The 22,664-nt window shown below is 31.6% G+C and overlaps 1 protein-coding gene across 1 annotated transcript; it reads right to left on the reverse strand.

The window, feature by feature from the left end:
* Positions 1 to 5,847: 5,847 nt before the first annotated feature.
* On the reverse strand, positions 5,848 to 19,762 carry LOC113759881 (proline-rich receptor-like protein kinase PERK3). The gene is made up of 6 exons (XM_027302459.1): positions 19,756 to 19,762; positions 18,784 to 19,434; positions 13,775 to 13,923; positions 11,989 to 12,201; positions 10,369 to 10,518; positions 5,848 to 5,979 (listed from the first exon to the last, which is right to left on the reverse strand). The coding sequence occupies exons 1-6, from the start codon at positions 19,760 to 19,762 to the stop codon at positions 5,848 to 5,850; spliced, it is 1,302 nt and encodes a 433-aa protein (XP_027158260.1).
* Positions 19,763 to 22,664: the final 2,902 nt, after the last annotated feature.

Here is a 22,664-nt window from a genome sequence, read left to right on the forward strand (position 1 = left end):
TGGGTCCTTACATAGGGTATAATTATCTTTCCTTTACTTGATATTATAAGTATTTAGTGTAAATTGAACAATTGTATAACAATTGTTTGCCAAGATATGAGGAATTAAATTTGAAAAAGTGCATATAATGTTTTCTTCACTTGAATCATTGTAGTTAATTATGTGTGGATTGCTTGAGGACAAGCAATGATTCAAGGGTGGGGGAATTGATAAGTGACTAATTTACGCTATATTTGAATGATATTTTATACTATTTTTAGTCACCTCGGCTATATTATTGGAAGAAAATGGATCATTCTGGCTATAATTAGTTTAAAATGCTCTCAATTGATTAAATGAGGTTTTTGTCACTTTTTACTTGCATTTTGTCCATAATTTGTATAGGAGTTGGAAATATACTTCATTTGGATGAAAATAGGAAGTTGAAAGTTTTGACACATTTTCGTATTTTAGCAACTTGAGCTACAATGATCGGATTGAGATGATTCTTGAACCATTTTGAATATAAGAGATAGATCTACAAATATTATGAAGACTTCAAAATCTAGTTTGAAGGTTTTCCAGGTCAAAAGGCCGAATTACAATAGCCAATTTCTATTGGTCGAAGCTGAAACAAGACATTGAGCAGTGAATGGTATTTCAGTCATTTCTCTGCCTACACAAATCCAAATGAGGTGATTCTTGATGCATTGGAAAGCTAACTCAAAGGGCTACAAGTTTCATGTTTTGGTGAAAAGTTAATTCAGCTTCTATAGTCAAGAAAAGTTCAGTTGAATTTGAGGCAAAATTGGAGCAACATTGAAGACTGAACAAAAATTGTTAAGAATGGCAAGGGAGTAATAGGCCGACAATCCGACCGGATTATGGTCGGATTCTGGTCAGAAGTGGCTGCTCTCCACTTGCACAACTTGTTTCCTTCTCCAATAATTCATAGCTATTGATGGACGTATGACAACCTGTGAGGACCCGTACATTTTCTTTATTTCATAATATTTTATTTTATTTTCTCGCATGCATTTTCTTCATTATACCCTATTATATTGATTTTCCAGAGCTTTGATAAGTGAGTAGAGTTTTTAAATCATTTTCCTAATTTAAGTTAGTTCATATTAAGTTTGAAGCGTATTATGGATGTGGGGCCCGCTAGTGCGCTCAGTGCGATAAAGTTTTGTCAATTAATTGAAGTTTTGTATAAAGGAATATTACTGTACAAGGTGCTAGGAGGCAATTAGAGGTTAGCTAGATAAATTACCATTGGTAGACAAAAGGATAGGATTGAAACCCTAAAGGACCATTTGTCACAAAACTATTGGAACTTGGACTTTGACCAATTTTCACCTTTACTAAATACCAAAAATTGACCAAACCTTTTTCATTTTCCTTGTGCCTTGGCTGAATTTTGTGAGGAGAAAACCAAGAGAGTTTCTTTAACTTCAACTTCAATTCTTGCTCAAATCTTGAGTTTCAACCGTTGAATTATCAAATTATTCCATCCAAGTTGCTTACTAAGGAGGATTAAAGCTTATAGTGGAGGGATTTGTGAAAGGAAACCCTAAGCTATCATCTTTCTTGAAGTGTCAAGGTACCTTGCTTGGAAACTTCCTCTTTGTTCTTGCTAATGTCAAATTAGTGGGTTTTAGTGGCCAAATATGCTATTTTATGGAAGATTTTATAGTTTGAGGAAGAGTTAGCTAAATTTCAGATTTCTTGGTGAATTTTCTGCCCTCATATGATAATTATTGGTTGGCCATGGAATGATGACTTGATATGGTGTAAAATGAAGCTTTTATATGTTAGTTGTGCTTGTTTGCGCAAAAATTTCAGTTTGTACGGAAAATTTCAGTTATAGGGTTTCCAATCTGCCCTATTCTGACCAGCTTTATTTGTGCATGTTAGAGGCCGAATCAGGCTTAGGTTAAAACATAACAGTTGTATAAAATGGTGTTAACTAGTTGTCTACAAAATTTCAGTTCGATCTGAGCACTGTAACATGTGAAATGACCGAAATACCCTTGACTACCCAAAGCCCTGTTTCCCAGACAGTTTTCTGTTTTTTTGGAGATTTCAATTTTTGACCCTGAAAATGCATGATTTATCTTTGGAGGCCTTCATAAGAAATGTAGGTATATGTCTTGGCTTCGAAACGCCATAAGATTCATTTCAATCCGATAAGTGTAGCTTCAGTTGTGGTTATTGTACCGAAAGGTGTGTTTTATAGTCTATGATTTGTATGTGGTTGATTTGAGATGAATTGGTGTTGATTGTAGGATGGAAAAGTAAGGAAATGTAGGGGATATGCTGTCCAAATTTTGGGAATGTTGGATTTCTTCGAGTTTGGTTTGGTTTGGGATATTTATAAGAAGGGCTTTTGGGGTTGTTCAAGTCCTAGGTCTTCATGTTACCTTTTCGTTCCCAAAATCATGTTTTGCACCCTTGCATTAGTAGTTATTTGGCGAGATCTACGAATTGTAGTCGAGCCTCATTTGTGCATTTTATTTACTGGATTTGTGGCTATGGGAACCATAATTGTTTACCTTGGTTATTCTAGGGTTTCTTGGTGATTAGAGCCCTACTTTGGTTGAAACTTTTGAAGTATGCTTGCTTTAACTGGTGAGTGTTCCACTACCTGCTACCTGTTATGTGGAATATCTGAATACTTGAAATACTTGATTTGTGACTGTTTGCGCCAAACATTATTTTGATAAAAATGGAGGCGAGGATGTACTTTATCACACTCGTTCTCTGGCCTGTGTGACTTGTTTCCTGTATATACTTGAATCTGTTACCTGCGCCTGTTATAATGTCGTTTGGAAGTGTATCCAACGACCTTCCTGTTAAATCTGAGCTCAACCTCATGGGGAGTTAATTGAATCGAGCCAGCAAGAACTTGGTCGAGGAAATTGACAATCCATGGGTGCCTGTTCTTGGGGAATCTATGGGTATTGGAGACTCTAGATTTCCGATATACTCGAGTATTACCATTCCTGTTCCTGTTTGGCTTTCCGGCCCGGTAAGAGGTATGTTTGGTGAACGGGATTTTGGCGTAAGAGGGGTCTACGGACATGAGTATTTCATTAAACGTTGACGGAGGGTCAACGATGCTGGATCAAGTATTGCAACGGGGATTTGGCTCCTGAGAGCCACCTGTATCCTTTAAATTGTGGTGTTCGTTCATTTCTCTTACTTGATGTGTATATGTGCCCTAAAAGTATTTTCTCATGATTTCTACTGTTATACTTTTGATACCTCATTGAGCTTCTGACTCACCCCGTTCCGTTATCCTTATTTTCCTTACAGGGAACCATCTTTTGGAACTTTGATGTTTTGAAGAATGAGTTGAGCTAGTTAGAAATTCTTTTGTTCTTTTGGTATAGCTCCTCGACAATTTGGAAACCCTAAATGTATCTTAATACACTGTTTCCTTTTGGGTTTGTAAACTTACTAATATATATATTTTAAAGTGTTTTCTCATGTTTATGTGACATATGTATTTGGGAATGTACATTCTCTCATGTTAGACAAAGTTTACTTGTACTTGGTTGGATTGTGACGTGGCAGTCACTGTTCATCCGCGGCTTGTTTTCGTTCTTCATTCCATTTTTTTTATCGGTCGTTGTAGCGCTCGAGCACTATATTATCTTTCGGAACAAGTATTTCAGGGTGTGATTAGCTTAGTAGTCCTGGCGGCACTTCCATTTCGTTTTGTTTTTCGTGGAAACGTTGTACCAAAGATTGATTGTATCTTTTAGTTCGGCTCAATTGGGTTCTGAATGTTTATCTTCTCGAAGTTCCTTTGAGCGTTTGGTAGGGTTTCTGTTTGTTCCAGATTCGTAGACCCGGCGAGAGCTGGGCAGGCGGTCCGCCGAACCCTTTGGTCCACCTTAGGGTGAGGTGGGGCTGTCACACAACCACCTTCGAGCTGTAAAAGTGATGTTTGAAGCCTCATTTCTTGACTAAATTCATCTATATATAGCCATGGACTTGCAAGATTCAAGAGAACTTTGGGAGGCTAGAGAAACTCCACAAAAATGTAGTCTTCACTAGTTTTTCTTAGTTCATTAGTTTAGGTAGGTTAGAATAGTTTTATCCTATCTTGTATCATGCTAAGCAAAGATGATGATTGAGGTTAGAAGATGGAGAAGATGTTGCTCACATGTGACAAGGGGTTTCATCTCTTCAACTCTTTAACTCTTGTATTTAAATCTTATGTTTAGTTATAATACAAGTATGGTCTTTTCTTTAATGTTTTTCGTGTTTAGTTAAAGTTTATACCCAGAGTATGGATGAACTTGCTATATCTTGTTTGTGATGTTTACTTGGTTCTTTGATGATATTATTTTGAGCAAGTTATTTATCACTTTTGCTTTTCTAATCATGATTAACCGGCCATTAATTGTGATTATCTAAAGGTGTTAAGTTTGTAATGAGAATTGGAATTTAACACTGGCTCAAGGAAGTGATAAACCTAGGGAGTACACTCACGAGAGTAGAGGTACACCTATGTGGCTTAAGTGACTTGTTCATGTAATTTCATAGAAGAAATGAGCTTGTAGTTAATTCAAAACCACGAGAGTAGGTATGGTTTAGCTACAAGTATAGTTGATTCACCACGAGAGTAGGTTTCACATATATTAGGAAATTACGCCATAACTAGCCAAGATAATGGCATTCACTTAACCGGTAATCTCATTTGCAAGAGTAGTAAGGAATTCCATATCTCTAGGAGTTTTCTATTGTTATTTTCATTACTTTTATGTTTATGGTAGTCTAAATAATAAAGGAGTTCGAAAAGCATCGGTAATTGAAAATCTTCCCTGTGGGATCGACCCTTAATACCCTATACTTGCTCAAGATTTGAATACTTGCTCACGATTTGAATACTTGCGATAAATCGCATGTGGGGTATTCAGGATTTATAAATGTAAAACTTGATTGTGGATGAGCGAATTGTATATGTATACCCCGCGCTCATCATGGACCTAAATGATCACATACAAAATGAGTAACCATTTAAAGAATAACATGATATTTAGTTGAATTTAGTATAATGATATTTATGAATTAGGTTATAGAGATAGATAAACTAAAGGTGATATAATGCAAATATCTAAGCCAATTAGAGTTTTAGTATATAAATACTATTCCTTTGGACGAAACAAGCCACATCAATGTGAAGTGAGAGGCTATTTCTTCTTCTCTTTGGTTGAACTTCTAAGAAAGAAAAGGTTTGGATTTTCTTACTCTCTCACATTTAAGATGGTTTGTGTTAATAGTTAGCACTCATCTAACCTGATTTAATCAATTCTTAAAAAAGTATTTGTTTGGACTACAACTATAGCCTAAACAATTAAGTGCATAGTGTGGTACTTTATATTTCCAACATTTATCAAAGTAGTAAAAAGCTTGGTCTTTGGAGTTATTCTTCAAGACCCTCTAATTTACTATTTATAATTACTTAACTATTCTTCTTTACTTTCTTAAGATTTTTTATTTCATTTTTAGTTGTAAATTTTAGTTTTGTGAAAGGAATATTACTTTATGTATCTTAGACAAGCAAATCTTTATTGCATGGGAATTTTTAGCTAAACGTCACATAAAATAGTATCCAAAGCTTCAGTTGATACTCCATTAAAATAAGTGAAGTATGAAAAAAATTTGTACCAAATATAATAAACTATTTTTACTATAGTATTGCGTGCTCAATTATTGGAAGCATTTGTGTATATTAAGGAGTTGTTTCATTTCATTTCACAAGTGTAATCATCAATACCAAAGCACCACATATTACATTTTATAAAATCATTTTCTTGCATTTTTTGAAGCAAGATAATGATTCTATATCATTGTTCATCCTTTATTTCTACTATATTCTTCAGCCACAAAGGGATCCAGTATCGCATTAATTGATTTGGATAATGGAGAAAAGTCCCCCATAAAAGCCGTATGACCATCCTTTATACACGTCAAAGTGTTAACAACCTGCAAGTTTAAATTTGAACAATTTAGATCATTAATCACAACAATGTACCATAATGACCATTAAAATGATTACAACTATTTTTCATATTCTTTAGTGATATTTTATCCAAGTCAAAAAAAAAAGTAACTTTTCCTATATGTGTTATATATATATATATCGACAGACACACACACACACACACACACACACATACACACAATACTCATTTTATGAGCAAATTTTCAAATATCTCAAAACTAATATAAGAAATATTTTGGATTGAGTATTGTCTCATATTAAATAAAATGTACATAAGGTTTTTCCCTCAAGATTATTAACTTATAATTCTTGAGATTAATAAATTTAAATAATTCTACAAAGTTTACTTAGTCAAAATAGTTATGTAATAATGATAAATTTGATAAGTTTCACAAGATAGCACTACTAAAAAAATACTAATTAAACATTAAAACAAAGAATTTTTTATGATAAAATAGAAGTAATTTTGACCCAAATGATAATATTCTTATCAAAATCTAGTAACAATTATAAATACAAGTATTTTTTATTGTGGCCTTGTAAATCACATATATTAATACAATATCTAAACGCTTGGCTTAACGCAATTGAAGGAGTATAGTTATCTGATTGACTTATTCTCCTATCTAAGTATTACTACTAGAAGAAGCATAGTTTCAATTACAGACGTTTTTATACTTCTTGTTGTTGTTGCTATTTATCATTGACCATCTTACAAATGAATATTGGAAATACCTTCCTTGATAGGAATATAGAGAAAATGCTCTCATATGCACCTACTACATTTTGATCATGCACTATTTCCATTATTTCCAATCTATCATGTTTGGACTTACATATGTTTTCATACTTAATTTTCCAAAATGAGCCCTAGTCTCCTTAGTTTAGATTTCTTTTCAAGTTTCTATAATTCTCCTATCTTTATTTAACAAATAGCTAGTGATATTGTTTCTCTACTTTTGCATGTAGATGATATGGTTGTAACATATATAGCAATCTCTCAATAACAATTTAAAAGGACACGACATAGTTCTCTTAACTACTCTTTTTTTAATCATAAACTATCATCTTATGCAACTTAAAATTACTTCACCTAAGCATCCATGTAATCTATGGATAAGAATTGTTAAGAAAATATAAATGTGATCTAGACCTAATACTTATTTGCCCTTGTGTGGATATTTGCTTATGACATGATCACGCTTATTATTAAAAAAAAAAATTTCCTAGTCTTGACATGATATGGAATATGCAAATGTGCCTAACTTTAGTTCCTATGCTACAGTTATTTGCATATTTTGCTATATTGAAAGCACTATGTTTCATGGGATACATTTATAGATATATTTATAAACACATTCCTCTCTTGAATTAATTAGGTGCCTGTTCTTGATGATTAGCATGGAAATTCATTGATAATGTCATATTACAAGCAGTCTTTTCTTAGGTTACTCTATAATCTGTTGACATAGCAAGAAACAACCAATAAATGTTCCTCTTGTTTTATGATTGCGTATCAAATTTTGGCTGCAACATCTAGTTGGAATTCATTCGCTACTGGATGAAATCTACATTTCTCACCTCTTTCACAAGGTTCTCTATAATGATGGTCAAATGCTATGCATAGTGCTAACATTATGTTTTGTATGAATGTATGCAAGAATTCAATTTTATGTTTTCAGTCAATGTCTTTTGTCAATGTCTTATGATTTTATTTTATCTTTATTTTGGATAAAGTTGATATATAATACTTAAAGCTCATTTCTTAAGATTTACTGAAGATTTTACTTACAAGCACATGATTGTTTTGCCTCAACTATCTTGACTTTAAGGATGCTATTAATTTTTATATAAGATATTTTCTTTCAATTTTGAACACTTAATTCAAACCTACACATTATACAAAGTTCCTTAGAGCTCTAAAATTCCAATACAAAGATACTCTTACTATACATTTCCCAAGGTTCACTTATTATCAATGTTTTAAAAACTAGATCTATCTGACTGATTCGATCAATCGGTTGAACCGTGAACTAGTTGAGACACCAATCTAGTTCACTAGTAAATTCAGAAAACAAAACTGAAGTAGTCAAACCCAATTAGTAATCAATTGAATCAATCAAAAGTGGTTAAAGAAAATAGGAATTTTGAACCAGTTCACAGTAAATTTTTTGTTCTTTTTTATTTAAATCTCAAGGGCATCAAAGTTATTCAACATCAAGAGAAAATTTTTTTTTTGAGCTTTCTGGTTTAAAACTCATGCACTTCACTTACATGTCTAGGTTTAAGAACATTACTTACTATAGAGTTTCTTCAAGGGGTATCATAACCATTCATTTAATTAAGTAATGTTTAGTCAAAAGTAGTGTGCTTATTATGTACTCTTGTATGTAAGAGAACATACCTTCCTGTAGTCCTCACGTTCAGAAGAAAATTTCATATAGTTCTAAGGATAATTACAACTCATCTCTTTAATTTATATTCTAAATATTGGTTTACCCTGTAACCATGTCTTGGGTCACTTATGCCCCTACAAAATAAAACTATATCCCTATTTTACTAATTTTTTCTTTTTTTTTTAATTCTTTCTTCTATTTTTCCAAATTAATTTTTTCCTTAATCTTTTATCTTGAGCAACCAAGAGATATACCTTTCTATCAATTTCATTTTTTTAAATTTTTTGTTCATTAAAGAATTAAATTTTTTTAGTACATTTATGTTCCACTATTATTTCCTAGCATGCAAAGATCATACATTAATTTGTCTTTCTTTTATATGTTATACTTTATCGTAACCAAAAAAAATTATGATAACCGTTATCTAATTTACAAAATTGAAAATATATATATATATATATATATATATTCCTTCTATTTAGTTAATTACACATCAATTTTGATCCAATTTTCAATTTAAGAAATTAAGGAAAATTGTATTCTATTTCACTATAATTAGACAAAATCAATTCCCCATTTTTTCACATTTCAGTTATTTGGAGATCTTTATGTTCTTTTTCAAATGGATGGATTTTTACATATTAGGATCTTTCTTTACCATTTTCTAAAAGTAATTAATGATTAGTATATTCCTTAATATATGTAGTCCTATCATGTGATACTTGATCACCATCAATTAAAGTAATCAAATAAATCACAAGTTAAAATTCGTTGGAAAAAGAAAGAAGTGAATTGGAAAATAAGAACTAAGATGGTATTAATTGCCTCTAAGGGGTTTTTTTTTAGTTTTTAAGGAAGGTTAAGTGACACAAAATAAAAGTTAGGGATTGAAGTGAGACCTAGAGTATATCTCAAGGGAGTATTTTATAATTAACCCTAACCCTAAAAGTAAACATGAAGGGCTAATTATTTAGTGGTCAATCTGTTGTAGAACCACACTAAACTTCAATCTTATAATAAAAATACTTATTACTTGTCAAGAAAGTCAAAATCGCTATGTTGATCAATGAAAGGCCTCTATATATATATAAGTTGAATTCAAATATTCTTCTCAAAGTCTTCCGATGAATTAGACTTTGCTTGTCACATGTTCAAGTATCACGTATTCAAAGTGAATAACTAAAGTAGAAGTATTATCAAGAACACAACCTTATAATTTATGACCAATGATAAGTCTTAAACTACACAAAACTATCCAATATATTAAAATCATGAATTTAAGATTGGAGACCAAATAACTTCCCATGTTCTACATATCTGCTTATGTATGCTAGGAATTAAAAAACTTCTAGAAAAATAACATGACAATGGCAATGTTGTTATGATGATGATGATAAATGAGCATTTTTTAAATCAACTTCAACTTGAAATATTTCACTAACCATTTTACATGTGATTAACCACCTAAGTTGATCAAAATTCCAAGGCATTTAAATTCTTAATTGGATTATGAAATCTAGTCCGTCTCTATAACTATAAGAACAGCAAATCTAATCTTTTATTAGATCTAAATTATTTCAAATTTAGTTTTTAAATCTGGCATTTCGTAGATCTATCTCGTCAAATCTCTCCTTAACATTTGGATTTGAATTAGTTTATTAGCAGATTTGAGAGAAAATAAGCAGTGCGATTGGAAGTACACCCAAACAATCTTAGGGCTATATCTGTTTTATCTTTTAATATTTTAGAAGTTTCACAATGTAATATTCTATAGATTTTATAGATCTGAAGTATCTAATATTTGTTCTTTAGATCTGTTTGTATCTATGTATGGTTGATGTGATTTCTTCCACAAGTGTAGATTTAATAAAATGATGATGTTTTCATAAAAAAAAAATGTGAATCATCAATTAGCTACTGAAGATAAACCATGTTTTGATAAGGAGACGTTTGGAAAGATTCATTATAATTTACCTCCTCCATGGTGAACCTCTTGCTAGGATCGCTGCATAGACATTTTTCTGTAAGTCGTATCATCCGAAAAAGTTGGAGGAAATCATGTGAGTCTATGATTCTCCTGTCTATAAGATCAGGATAATTCCTTTCTTTCAGAAGTGGTTTCGCCTGCAGAAATAAAAAATAAAATAAAATAAAATAAAATAAAACTCAGATGTTTAAATATTTTTATTGCGAATATGTAAACTATAACTTGGTAAAATTTAGTATCCATTCTTTCTTTTTTAACTACTTAGACCTTGTTAGTACCGTAGTGCTCACTAGTGGAACCGTGTACAAATCCAATCGCAAATTTTGATTAAACAAATTTAAAAGAATTGTTAGATACTTTAATGATTTGTAATTATCCTTTATAAGTTTGTTATAACCAACATCCCATGAAGGTTATATCGTAAATTTGGGACAGAAACAAATACAACCAGAACACCGTACTCTTGTTTTACATATAAATTTCTTCCTTGTATTGGACTCAAATTTCAAACTTTTATACATACATATATCTTAATATAATATTATTCATTAAATGTGCATAGTAACAAAAAGATTTATACCTATTCTTTGAATTAGTTATTAGATTTTATATGATCAAAAACTTAAAACTAGATATTTGTACTCAACTAAATACCATATACACAAAAAATATATTTTCTTCACGAATAAATATTAAGTTTCCAGAAACATTATGAAGTAACAATTAAAATAACATTACATAAATACATACAATGAATAATAAAAATTTAGCAAATTTACTAATACATATACAGTTTATTAAAGAGAAAGGAAAACCATATAAAAAGATAATTCAAATTTATTTAAAAAGGGTTAAGTTGTTAAAAGAGAGAGAAATTGTGAGAAAAATTGGTCAGTTTAAAGTTGGATATCATTATCGATAAAACCCAACCTATCAATTCTCTTTAATTAGGCATGTATGCATGTGTGTGGAATTTCAAATGTATATATTCAAATGTGTGTGTGTGTGTTTATATATATATATATATGTGTGTGTATGTATATATGTATGTATGTATGTATATGTCGAATTTCAAATGTGCCAAGATTCATTTTCTAAGCATTCATTACTTCCCGGCCTCAATAATAATATGCTTGCCTAACTGAAACATTATAAACAAGGATTATATTGCACTGTTACAAATCTTACGAAGGTAGAAAAAGTACTTCACTCAAATGCAAAATCAATAATATATGGAATTTTAGCTAATCTTCAATATACTGACATGTATATAGATCATTAGATTTGGATGCATGACAATACTATCTGAAAATTAAACCTAAAATTCAAATTTTATGTATGCATCATGTATTCAACCATGATAATAGATACACTATTACTGTGTACGGGATATATTTCAAGATTTTCCGCATTCTTGCGTGTATTATTAGTGCATAAGCTAAAAGGAGTAAGAAATGGTAGTATTCAGGCATAAGCTAATTGAGCACCTCATATGGATTTCTTTGCTTGTATACACACTATTATTTGAGTTATTTGTTTAAAAGATGTCTCCATTTTCATAACTCAAGAACTAGACATGAGCAGAGCTGAAGAATAGCTTTCCTTACCCATCCAATCAGACTTTTTCCTCCCGGAATTTTATCTGTTGTCCTTCGTCCGCTGATAAGCTGTAATAGAACTACCCCAAAAGAGTAGACGTCAGTTTTAGTTGAGACTTTCCCAGTTTGCGCATATTCTGGTGCCATGTATCCAAGAGTTCCCACAAAACTGTCGTCCGAGTTAGTGCCATGTTGTGTTTTTGCCAGTCCAAAATCTCCCAACTGGGAGATATGCATTCATGCGATTAGATGCTAATCAGACAGAGTATAAGAAAACTGTAGCACTCTTTTTGGGATAAGAAAACTGCATTCAACTGATTGATTGACAACATAGGCCGAACCAGAACATTTCTTTTGAGGAGGCAAACTTTAATTCAACTAAAATTGAATTATGCAACTTGAGATATTTTAAATTCTTTACGGGGCAAGAGCTTAAATTTACAAGAAAATTTTTTAAAAATTTCTTTTGGACTTTATTTTTTGGAGCTTTTGTAAATATATATATATAGTAACAATTTGATGTATGTATAATAAATATGTAATTGGGAAATGTATTTTCCAAAAACATAAATTTTTTTTTAAAAAAATGGCAATCCAAAAAGGCCTTAATTTTACAAATCTGGGAGGGTGGGGGATCCTCCCCGCCACCCCTTAGTTTTGCCCTTGATTCACATAATGGTTTCCACAATCAGAGACATTTAGTTAAAGTTATTCGTAAAATCAGAATACACAACAAGCATATTTTTGTCCTGTTATTTGTTTTTGTGATAAGAACCAAAACTTATGTTTCGGTAATCTACCAAACATACGTGTTATCAAATGACCCATAAGTTTCCCTAGTTCGGCCAATTTGACAAATGTACTAAATTAGCTGATTAGGAAGCTTTTTATTCTTTTTCTTTTTTGTGTAACCTAAGGAATTGAATTTACCCACAATACAACTAAATCTTTGAACTATAAGAAATTCTGTTGTCTTTCTCCTTCCAATATACAATTAATGGTTGATTATACATGTATTTCTGAACTGTTATCATTTTGTACTTTTGATAAACAACCAATTTTACCAATTTAGTACTTTAATTGTCAATTTTTTTCATTCTATACAAATTAATTGAAACTAAATGAATTTACCTTACTACATGACAGCCCTAATTTGCATTCATTAAACAAAATACTCTTATTCTTTTGTGGGTACTAGAATCTTTTCATTCAAAAACTACTGGCAAAATTCTTAGTTTTTAGTGTATGTTATAAACATGTTAAAATTTGACACCATGATTCAGGGACTGAACCGCTATATTTGATAGCTCAGGATGCAAATTACACGTAGTGTGAATTCAGGGGTGCAATTTACAGTTAACCCTATAATACATGGCTTAATTTTATTTTTCACCCTTCAATTATTCTCTAATTTTCATTTTAGTCCCTCAAGTCCACATTAAGACACTTTAGTCCCTAGACTATACCTTGATTTTCACTTTGGCGGCTATATATTGAGACACTAAGTTCCTACTTCCTACACTATATTTCAATTCTTAATTTGGTCTCCAAACCCCTTTCTACTTTGGTTGCTCAGGTGACTAGTTTCCGATAGTTTCAGGGATTTCATTAGCAATTGTCCTTAACTGGAACAACTTTTATAGTTTAGGGACTACAATGTCTCTATTTACAATTTTAAGGACAAAAATGAAACTTGAACTATAATTGAATGGTGCAAAATGGAACTAAGCCCACAATATATTGATCACTAAGCAATAAGCACGCCCTGCACCCAAGTCCAAGTTAAAAACTTTACCAGTGATTCGTAATCATGCGTTATAAGTATGTTGTTTGGCCTCATATCTCTGTGGATGATGTTGTGGCTGTGCACATACTCTAAGCCTTTGGCTGCACCCAAAGCTATTTTTATCCTCTGTTCCCAAGTCAGGGGCACTTTTGCAGCCTCTGCAGTTTTAGGGAAAAAAGGGAAGAAAAAACACGTGATTTTGAGGCTATGCCTCATCATAATATGTTACATCCTTAGAGATTTTGTAGGTAAAGTTATGCTGATGTAGGATACAATTGAAACAAACCAAGGATATCCCTAATATAAACATATTCCTTAAGTTCATAAAATAAGATCCTAAAACACTGTTAGTCTTTACTACATCGTTAATGTAATTTTTTATACATGTGCACGAAGCGTATCTTCCATTGAAATTTCAAATTCGCTTTTTGTACATTTGGTGTCCATTCATTAAAAAATCTGTTTTGTATTGATAGTATAAGAAAAATTAATCCTTAATTAAAATTTAACTTCTGTCTCTTAGCTCTTTTTCAATCTTTCATGGATAGACTTGCCCAGAAAATAAATGACTTGTACCTTTTGAATCATATCGCTCTTGAAAACAGATAACAGTGTACTGAAATTGTGACTTAAAGAACATAGGGAGTAAATGTGCTAAAGTAAAAACTTAACAACTAATGCTTCCCAGAAAAAAAGAAATAAAAAAGAGGGCTAAATGAAATTATAGGAGATGTGTCAATGTTAAAAAGTTTGGCAGTTTAGCAAATCAAGTCTAGAACTTATTTGATTAATATGGCAGTACTTCATTTTAAAATTTTTAACTAAAGCCAATGAATTTCACGCTTTTTTCATTTGTTATTCCTTGGAGATAATCATACTTCACTACCTTTAGCCTTGAAAGTATACAGTTTATTCTTCATGAAAACTAGTAAAATGGGTTGACGCCATGAAAAAGGGTTATTTTCAGAATCCTTTCTTGAGGTTCATGCTAATATGATTTAGCACCTTTAAAGTTTTATAAATATCACTTACCTGCCCTATCAATGAGATGTGACCACTATTCATCTCACAACATTCAAAATGACAAAAATATCCTCATACCATAACAATTCTTTAGACAAATAAATATGGAAGAAACAAATAGAAATAGCTAAAATAAATTGACTATTTTAATAATTTTTATTTTGCATTTAAACCATGCCATATAGTCCTCTTTTGCCAACCATATATTGAACTTTCATTGCTATTCTAGCAATTTTTTTAAGGGAAAAAATCTTAAAGACAAAAAGTCAAAATCGATTAAAACATCGGTTTTTCTAATTATTATCATAGCACTCAACTACCCAACAGCGGCCCTCCAAATTTTTTTTCCTTTTAGTGCCAGCATCGTATTAAATCACACTTACTATTCCAAAAATTTATTTGGGCAAAAAACATTTTTGAAGAGAAAATAGCAAAACTCATGAAAAATGATTATTTTAACAATAATTTTTGCACTTAAATATCTCTTTTCCACATTTTTATTTCTTATGCCAAATTTTATTAGAGTGCCCTTGCAATTCTGACAACTATTTAGGCCCAAAAAGAAAGTATTGGAAGAGAAATAACCTAAATTTGTTTTTAAAAAAAAAAGAAAAAGGTATTCTAATATTTTTTTTCATTTAATAAACCCCTTCCCCATATTTTTTTTCTTCCCATACTCTTTTGTTGCTATGTAAAACTTATCTTTAATTACCCTCGCTATTTGAATAATTATATGAGCCAAGAAAGTCAAAAAAAAAACTACCAAAATGAATAAAAATGGCTATGCTAACAATTATTTTTGCTTTTAGTTATCTGTCTCCGTTTTTTAGCCCTCCTATGCAAACCCTATTTAAATTTCTCTTATAATATAATTACATTGGAAACATTAAAAAACTTTTGGTATCTATAACATTCGAGGTTGGAAAACACAAAAGGAGAGAGTTGGAATAACAATAGATCTCTCTCCTTAAATGATTATGTTGACGATTCTTTTATGATATTGGGCTGAAATTGTTGCAAATGAAATGGTTTGAAGGGAGATCAATGATTTTTTGAAGCTTTAAGGGTGCTAAGGGATATTAGCAAAAGCCTGAGGGCAAGTTTCTCAAATTATCCCTTAAAAAAGAGTATAATGACATTTTTTGTTGAAAATATATATTTAAATGTAATAGTTATTTAACATTATAAATTAAGTTAATTACCCTGATAAGTGACTAATTTACGTAATAATTGAATGACATTTTATGTTATTTTTAGTCACTTTGGTTATATTATTGGAAGAAAATGAATCATTTTGGCTATAATTGGGGAAAAATGTTCTTAAGTGATTAAATGAGGTTTTTATCACTTTTTACTTGCATTTTGTGCATTTTTGATAGTTTTGACACATTTTAGTATTTCAACTATAACTTAAGCTACAGTGATCAGATTGAGATGATTCTTCAACAATTTGAAGATAAGAGATAGATCTACAACTTTGTTGAAGACATCGAAATACAGTTTGAAGGTTTTCCAGGTCAAAAAGCCGAATTACAGTAGTAAATTTCTATTAGTCGAAGCTGAAACAAGGCATTGAGCAGTCAAGGGTATTTCAGTCATTTAGCAGCCTACACAAATCCAAATGAGGTGATTCTTGATGAATTGGAAAGCTAACTCAAAGAGCTACAAGTTTCATGTTTCGGTCAAGAGTTAAACCAGCTTCTATCATCAAGAAAAGTTTAGTTGAAGTTGAGGCAAAATCGGAACAGAGCTAGAAATTGAATAGAAATTGCACAAAAAGGTCACTGTAGCAATCCGGCCTGAACTTGGCCGGATTTCTGGCCGGATTTTAGAAAAGGCTGGTCTTTACGTGGACAACTTGATTTCACCTCCAATAAGTCACATGTAATGCTAGACATGTGACAAACACTTTGCAGCTGTAAAAGGGAGGTGTAAACCTCATTCCTTGACCACCTTTTACCTTTATATAGCCAAAAACTTGCAAGATTGAAGGAGAGAGATACGAGAGAAAGCTTGGGAGTGCAGAAATGTAGTTCTTCCATTTTCTTAGTGTTAGGTTAGTTTAGTATAGAGTAATATAACTCATCCACTCTTGTATATTGGCTAGAGTAGGATGAAGATGGAGATAAAGAAGGAGGAGTTGAAGCTCAAGTGACATGGGTTATCTCTTCTCCAACTCTTTATCTTTTGTATTGGATTCTTAAGTATGGTTAATATGCAAGTTCTGGATTTTGTGTTTATTATGTGTCTTTAAAGTTTATGCCTTGGGTTTGGTTGAACTTTCCATGATTGTTAGTGTTCATTATTTGGTTATTTGATGCTATTATATGAGCAAGTTATTTAGCACTTTAACTCTTTAAATCATGATTAATCTGGTACCATTGATTGTGATTATCTAAGGTGTTGTTTCTGCAATGAAAATTGAGATTTAACACTGGTTCAAGAAGTGCTAAACATAGGGAGTACACTCACGAGAGTAGAGGTGCACCTATGTGGTTTTAGTGATTCATTTCATGTAATTTCATTGAAGAAATGAACTTGTAGCTAATTTCATAACCATGAGAATAGGTATGGATTAGTTATGAGTATAATTGATTCACTACGAAAGTAGAATTCATATGCATAAGGAAATTACACCATAGCTAGCCTAGATAGTAGTATTCAATGATCCAAATATAGCACTTGCATGAGTAGTTAGGGATACCATAACCTAAGGAGCTTTCATTTGTTATTTTCTTGTATAAGTTCAGTAGGTTTTATTTGTTATAATTCATTGATAGTCTAAATAATAGAGAAGCTTTAGTAGTACCGGTAATTGTTCAATCTTTTTCATGGGATCGACCCGATATATACCCTAAACTACTAGTTGACCTATATACTTGCAGTGAAACGGGTCTATTTCAGATTTTTTAACTTGTACGTATATTAAAACCCCGTCATACCCAAAACTCTAATGTGCTTTGTTATACCTGAATATGGAAAAGATACACTATTAGTAGTTAACTATATCAATGAAGGATTAAAAAAATAAGTCTCTATTTGGACCTATAGTGGTAATTGTCTGAAGACATGTTCTCTTATTATTATTTTGCATGTTACTATTGAAGATTATCCTTTCTTGTTACAAACCAAGTGTCTAAATATTAAAAATTATTATATGTTTTTAATATAACCAAACCATTATAATCATCAACTTTTGGTGATGCTCCAAATACCATCATGTTTTGAGTTACAAATCTCGACAAAGTGCTTTCAAATACAAAACTGTGAATCATTGCAAAAGAAAAAACGGAAAGTTTGTTGACATAAAATTTAGTAGTATGGTTACAAACCTCATTTCTTTTTATTATTCGAGATCAAAGATCTTAAGCTTTATACTTACAATTTTAAACAGTTGTTAAGACATATAAAGTTATATGTAATGCACTCTAAAAAACAATTAAAAATAAAAGTCACTAGCTCCATCTAAAAAAAATATAGTTTTTAGTTATTGTCAAACTGTATAAAATTTATTATAAAGAACTATTAAAATTTTTCGAAAAAATATTTGGGAGTAAAGCATATTTGGATCTAAGTACTAAAAAATTGTATTGAATTATAAGATGTCAAGAAAGAAAATTTGGGTAGAAAACATTGGGTATTAATGTTACCAGACCCCCTATTATTTGGACATTATAACACTTTCCTATCATTAATGTTTGAAATATACACTTTGCGCCTTGAATTTTGGGGAAGTCACACTTGGACCCCAGAGATAATGTTGGTATGAAAATTTTAATTAAAGCGTACCAGCACTGTTATCTTCGGGGAAAAGAGGACGACCGAGATGTATAGAACTGAAGTTGGGGATGGTAAATTGTGACAATCCCCAAAACACAGGAGCAAAGTGTGATTAGCCCATAGAAAAAAACTGGAAAAGTTAAAAAAAAAAAGGAGGATTAAACTGTTTCCTTTAGTCATCATGCATTACTATATTTCTGGGGAACTGTACTTACTTGATAGGTGCTGATCCAAAGAGCCATTGCAGACAAATTCATACACAAGCAACCTGTGGTTACCTTCTGAACAAGATCCAAGTAGCATCACCAAATTCTGATGTTTTGCTTTACTAAGTACCGCTACTTCAGACTTGAATTCTATCTCTCCTTGCAGACTTGCATCTTTGTGCTGCTTAACAGCTATTTTTAGTCCATTCTTCAGTTCTCCTTTATAAACAGAACCAAATCCACCTTCACCAAGAAAGTTGTCGTCAGAGAAGCCTGCTGTGGCCTCATGAAGCTCAGCATAATGGAAATCTCTATGCCATCCAATCGTCGGCCGCCTATTCTTGCAAACTGAGCAAATGGAAGTTTCAAGTAGGTCCTTTTGTTGATGATCCAGCCTCATTGTATCGAAAAGTTCGTCTGGTTTTCCAGTCTCTTCGACGCACTCAGGAGTTCCATGAGCAGATGTTTCATCATCGTCGATTGCTGTGGCTTCAGTTGGTATCAAAACTTTTTGTTTCTCCCGATACCTTGAATCTTCAACATGTTTTGAGCCTGAAAACGAAGTTGAGGTGGACAACACAGGTAGATCACTTGAGGTCTTCACACAAGCGTAGGGATAAATTTCTTTGGCTAAAATCGTCTTGAGAGTTCCAAGCGATCCTGACAATCATTACTGTAATGTTTAGAAGAAAGTGCTACCTATGAATGCGAATGAAGTAGTAAAACCAATTTTCTCCGTTAAATTATTTCGTGAGCCTTAACACAGGCAAATTAGGGGCAGGGCTGGAGGTCAGCGTACAACCATTCAATTTTGGCACCCACACAAAAGGTTTGAATGTAATGTCAAATCGTCTCCTAATATCTCGAGTGTCACGTCTTTTTTGCAAAATTTTACAAGTAATTTGCGACAAATAACAACTAGTTCAAGACATTATTTGTTGCTGATGACCATTCCTACTCCTCTCCCTCACTTAAAAGCACCGCTCATTCTCGACCTAGCCCTAGTAATACACATGTAAACTGCTAGTATGTATGTCAGATGCGTGAGTATGTGAATTATGTGCATTCGGATCATGTACGTTACTGTAGAACTATTGAGTTTGGGCGTGCACCAGAATATCGAATTTCAAGTTTACTAAATTGCACAAAAAAGACTGAATTTGGTTTTACGTTTTAAACAAAAGGAAATTGGTAAAGAGAAAAAATTATTTTTGAACAAATAAAATAAAGGAACATATGTTGTTATGGCAAACGTTGGGTAAACAATTTAACCAGAAAAAAAAGAAAAAAAAAAAGAGAAATAGCAAACCTGTGGATTGTATAAATGAAAGTACATTATTATTAGTGTGGAACACTTAATAAAGTTGATTAGTATATATTTTACGTATTTTTAGTGAAATTTAATTTTTTTTGGTATGTTTTTAAGTGAAAATGGAATAATTGAGTTCCTTTATGATTATTTTTCATGCAAGTAGTGTTTTATGACCAAAGCATGCAAAAATATGGATTAATGTACAAATTTGTAATATTTTTGTAGATTTAATGATTCAATCATCAAATGAAATGAAATGTGAAGATATTTGTATGATTGTTGATGATTTGAAATAATTTAAAATAAACATGAAGTGTAAAAGTATCATAGTGTGAAATGCAATGAAGTGTAAAGAAGAAAAATTTGATAGCTTTGACACCTTCTGATTTTTCAACAATAACTCAAGCTATAAGGATTGGATTGAGATGATTCTAGAATCATTTGAAGCTAAGATGTAGGGCTAAAATTCTTATGAAGACATTGAAATCCAATTCATGTATTTTCAAGGTCAAAACATTGAAGCATAGTCAAGCATTTTTACTATTGAAAGCTGAAATAAGGGAAGGACCAATCAAGGATATTTTGGTCATTTATCATCTAACAGACATCCAAATGGCATGACTCTCAATGAATTGGAAAGATAACTCAAAAGGTTACAACTTCTATATTTTGTACAAGAGCTAGTTTGGATTTCATCATTGAGAAATTTGCATTCAAAATTGGTGCAAAACAGAGCGTGATTGAAGATTGGTTAAAAAGTACAAAACCTGAAAAATGAGGAGAATTGCAACCTAATCCATGAGCTACAGTTTCCAGATCACCTCGGGATTTCTAATTTTGGCTATGCAACTTGCTCTACAACTTGCACTTAGTTCACACAAGTTTTTTGACCCATTTCTCTGATCAAATTCGATGGGAATTGCCCAAGGAGATCATAGAGACATCAAGAAACAACTTTTGAAAATTCCAAGAACCAATTTGCACCAATTTTAACATGATTGATTGGAGCTTTATTCTTCTACAAATAGGCCATTCAAGACACAATTTTTCTTAACTTTGGAGACTAGAGAAATTACACAAAATATAGTCTTTCTTTAGAACTTTTTAGTTCATTAGCTTAGTGTAGGATTAGTATAGTTTTCATCCAATTTTTGTACTAGCTAAATATGGATGAAGTGTGAGGATGAAGATGGAGAGCTTGAAACTCATGTGACAATGATGACTTCCCTTATATCACTTTATTTCTTGCATTGAATCTTATGTTTAGTTATAATACAAGTTTGGTTATTGTTTGTGTTTCATTTATATCTTGCTAGTTTTTATACCTAGGGAATGAATGAACTTATAATAATTGTTATGTGATCTTTTCATGGTTATTTGAGTTATATTTTTAAGGAAGTTATTTACCATTTTTGCTATTTCAATCATGTTTAATTGGCTATTAATTGTGATTACCTAAAAGTATTGTTTCATCAATGAAATTTGTGATTTAACACTAGTTCATGAAGTGTTAAACCTAGGGAGTATTCTCACAAAAGTAGAGAAACACCTTTATGGCTTTAACCGAGTAATTTCATAGAGTTTAATGAATCTATAGCTAGCTTCTTCATCAAGAAATGTAGGTGAGGTATAGTTATAGGTATAGTTGGTGCACTGGCGAAAGTAGGTATCACATACATTTGAAAATTACGTCAAAACTTATCAAGATAATAAAATTCAACTAACCGGTAATTTCACTTGCAAGACTAGTGAGGAATTCTATAACCCTAGAAGCTTTTTGTTGTTATTTTTGTTACTTTTATCTTATATTTGTGGTGTAGATTTAATTTCTTATATTTGTGATAGTTTAAATAATAAAAGAGTTTGAAAACCACCGATAATTGACAATCTTCCATGGGGGATCGACATCTAATATCCCCTATGCTCGATAAACAATTTGTATAGTTGTGAAAAATGAGGTATTTAGGTTTTATTAAAATTTGGTACATGGTATAAACTTGTCAATTTTTTAGCACCATTGCTAGGGAAGATTTGGTTAAATAAAAGTTCTAAGAACAACTTTATTAATTTAGACTATTTTACTTTCTTTTCTTGTGTTTGTCGTGTCTATTCTCTTATTTGTCATTTCTAGTGTCTTGTCGAGTCTTCAAATTTTGTGTTTAGTTTCTTATTTTGTTTGTGTTTTTCAAACTATTCTTCTTAACTAATCTTGCTTTTGAGTATTTGAAGGCATGCTTAGATTTTAAGAAGGATAGTTACAAAGCTAGATCAAGGCTTGAGAGAAGAAAGATCAGCCATGGACCTTGACTACTATGAATGCTTCTACAATAGAGGTAACCAAGGACGACCCATAGGTAATTATGACTTTGGTGCATTAAATGATAATTTGGACATGTTGACATCTATGCATGAATGAAAAAAGAATTTTAGTGCTTTTAATTCTAATCATGTGATTTATAACTTGTTTGGAAAATATCATGCTACTTATGAATGTATGCAAGCACAAAATATGGATTACTATGGTGAATTTGGACATTATAATTCTGCTTTGATCAATCAACCCTAGTTGGGGCAATTC

Source organism: Coffea eugenioides, chromosome 2, assembly GCF_003713205.1.
Source record: "Coffea eugenioides isolate CCC68of chromosome 2, Ceug_1.0, whole genome shotgun sequence".
NCBI classification, from domain to species: domain Eukaryota; kingdom Viridiplantae; phylum Streptophyta; class Magnoliopsida; order Gentianales; family Rubiaceae; genus Coffea; species Coffea eugenioides.

Excerpts from the sequence above, each read along its gene's own strand:
- LOC113759881 (XM_027302459.1), bottom strand. Across the intron at positions 13,924-18,783 it reads TTTGGATCAGCACCTATCAA|AGGCTGCAAAAGTGCCCCTG; the intron begins GTAAGTACAGTT and ends CTAAAACTGCAG. Across the intron at positions 5,980-10,368 it reads AGAGGTTCACCATGGAGGAG|GTTGTTAACACTTTGACGTG; the intron begins GTAAATTATAAT and ends TTAAACTTGCAG.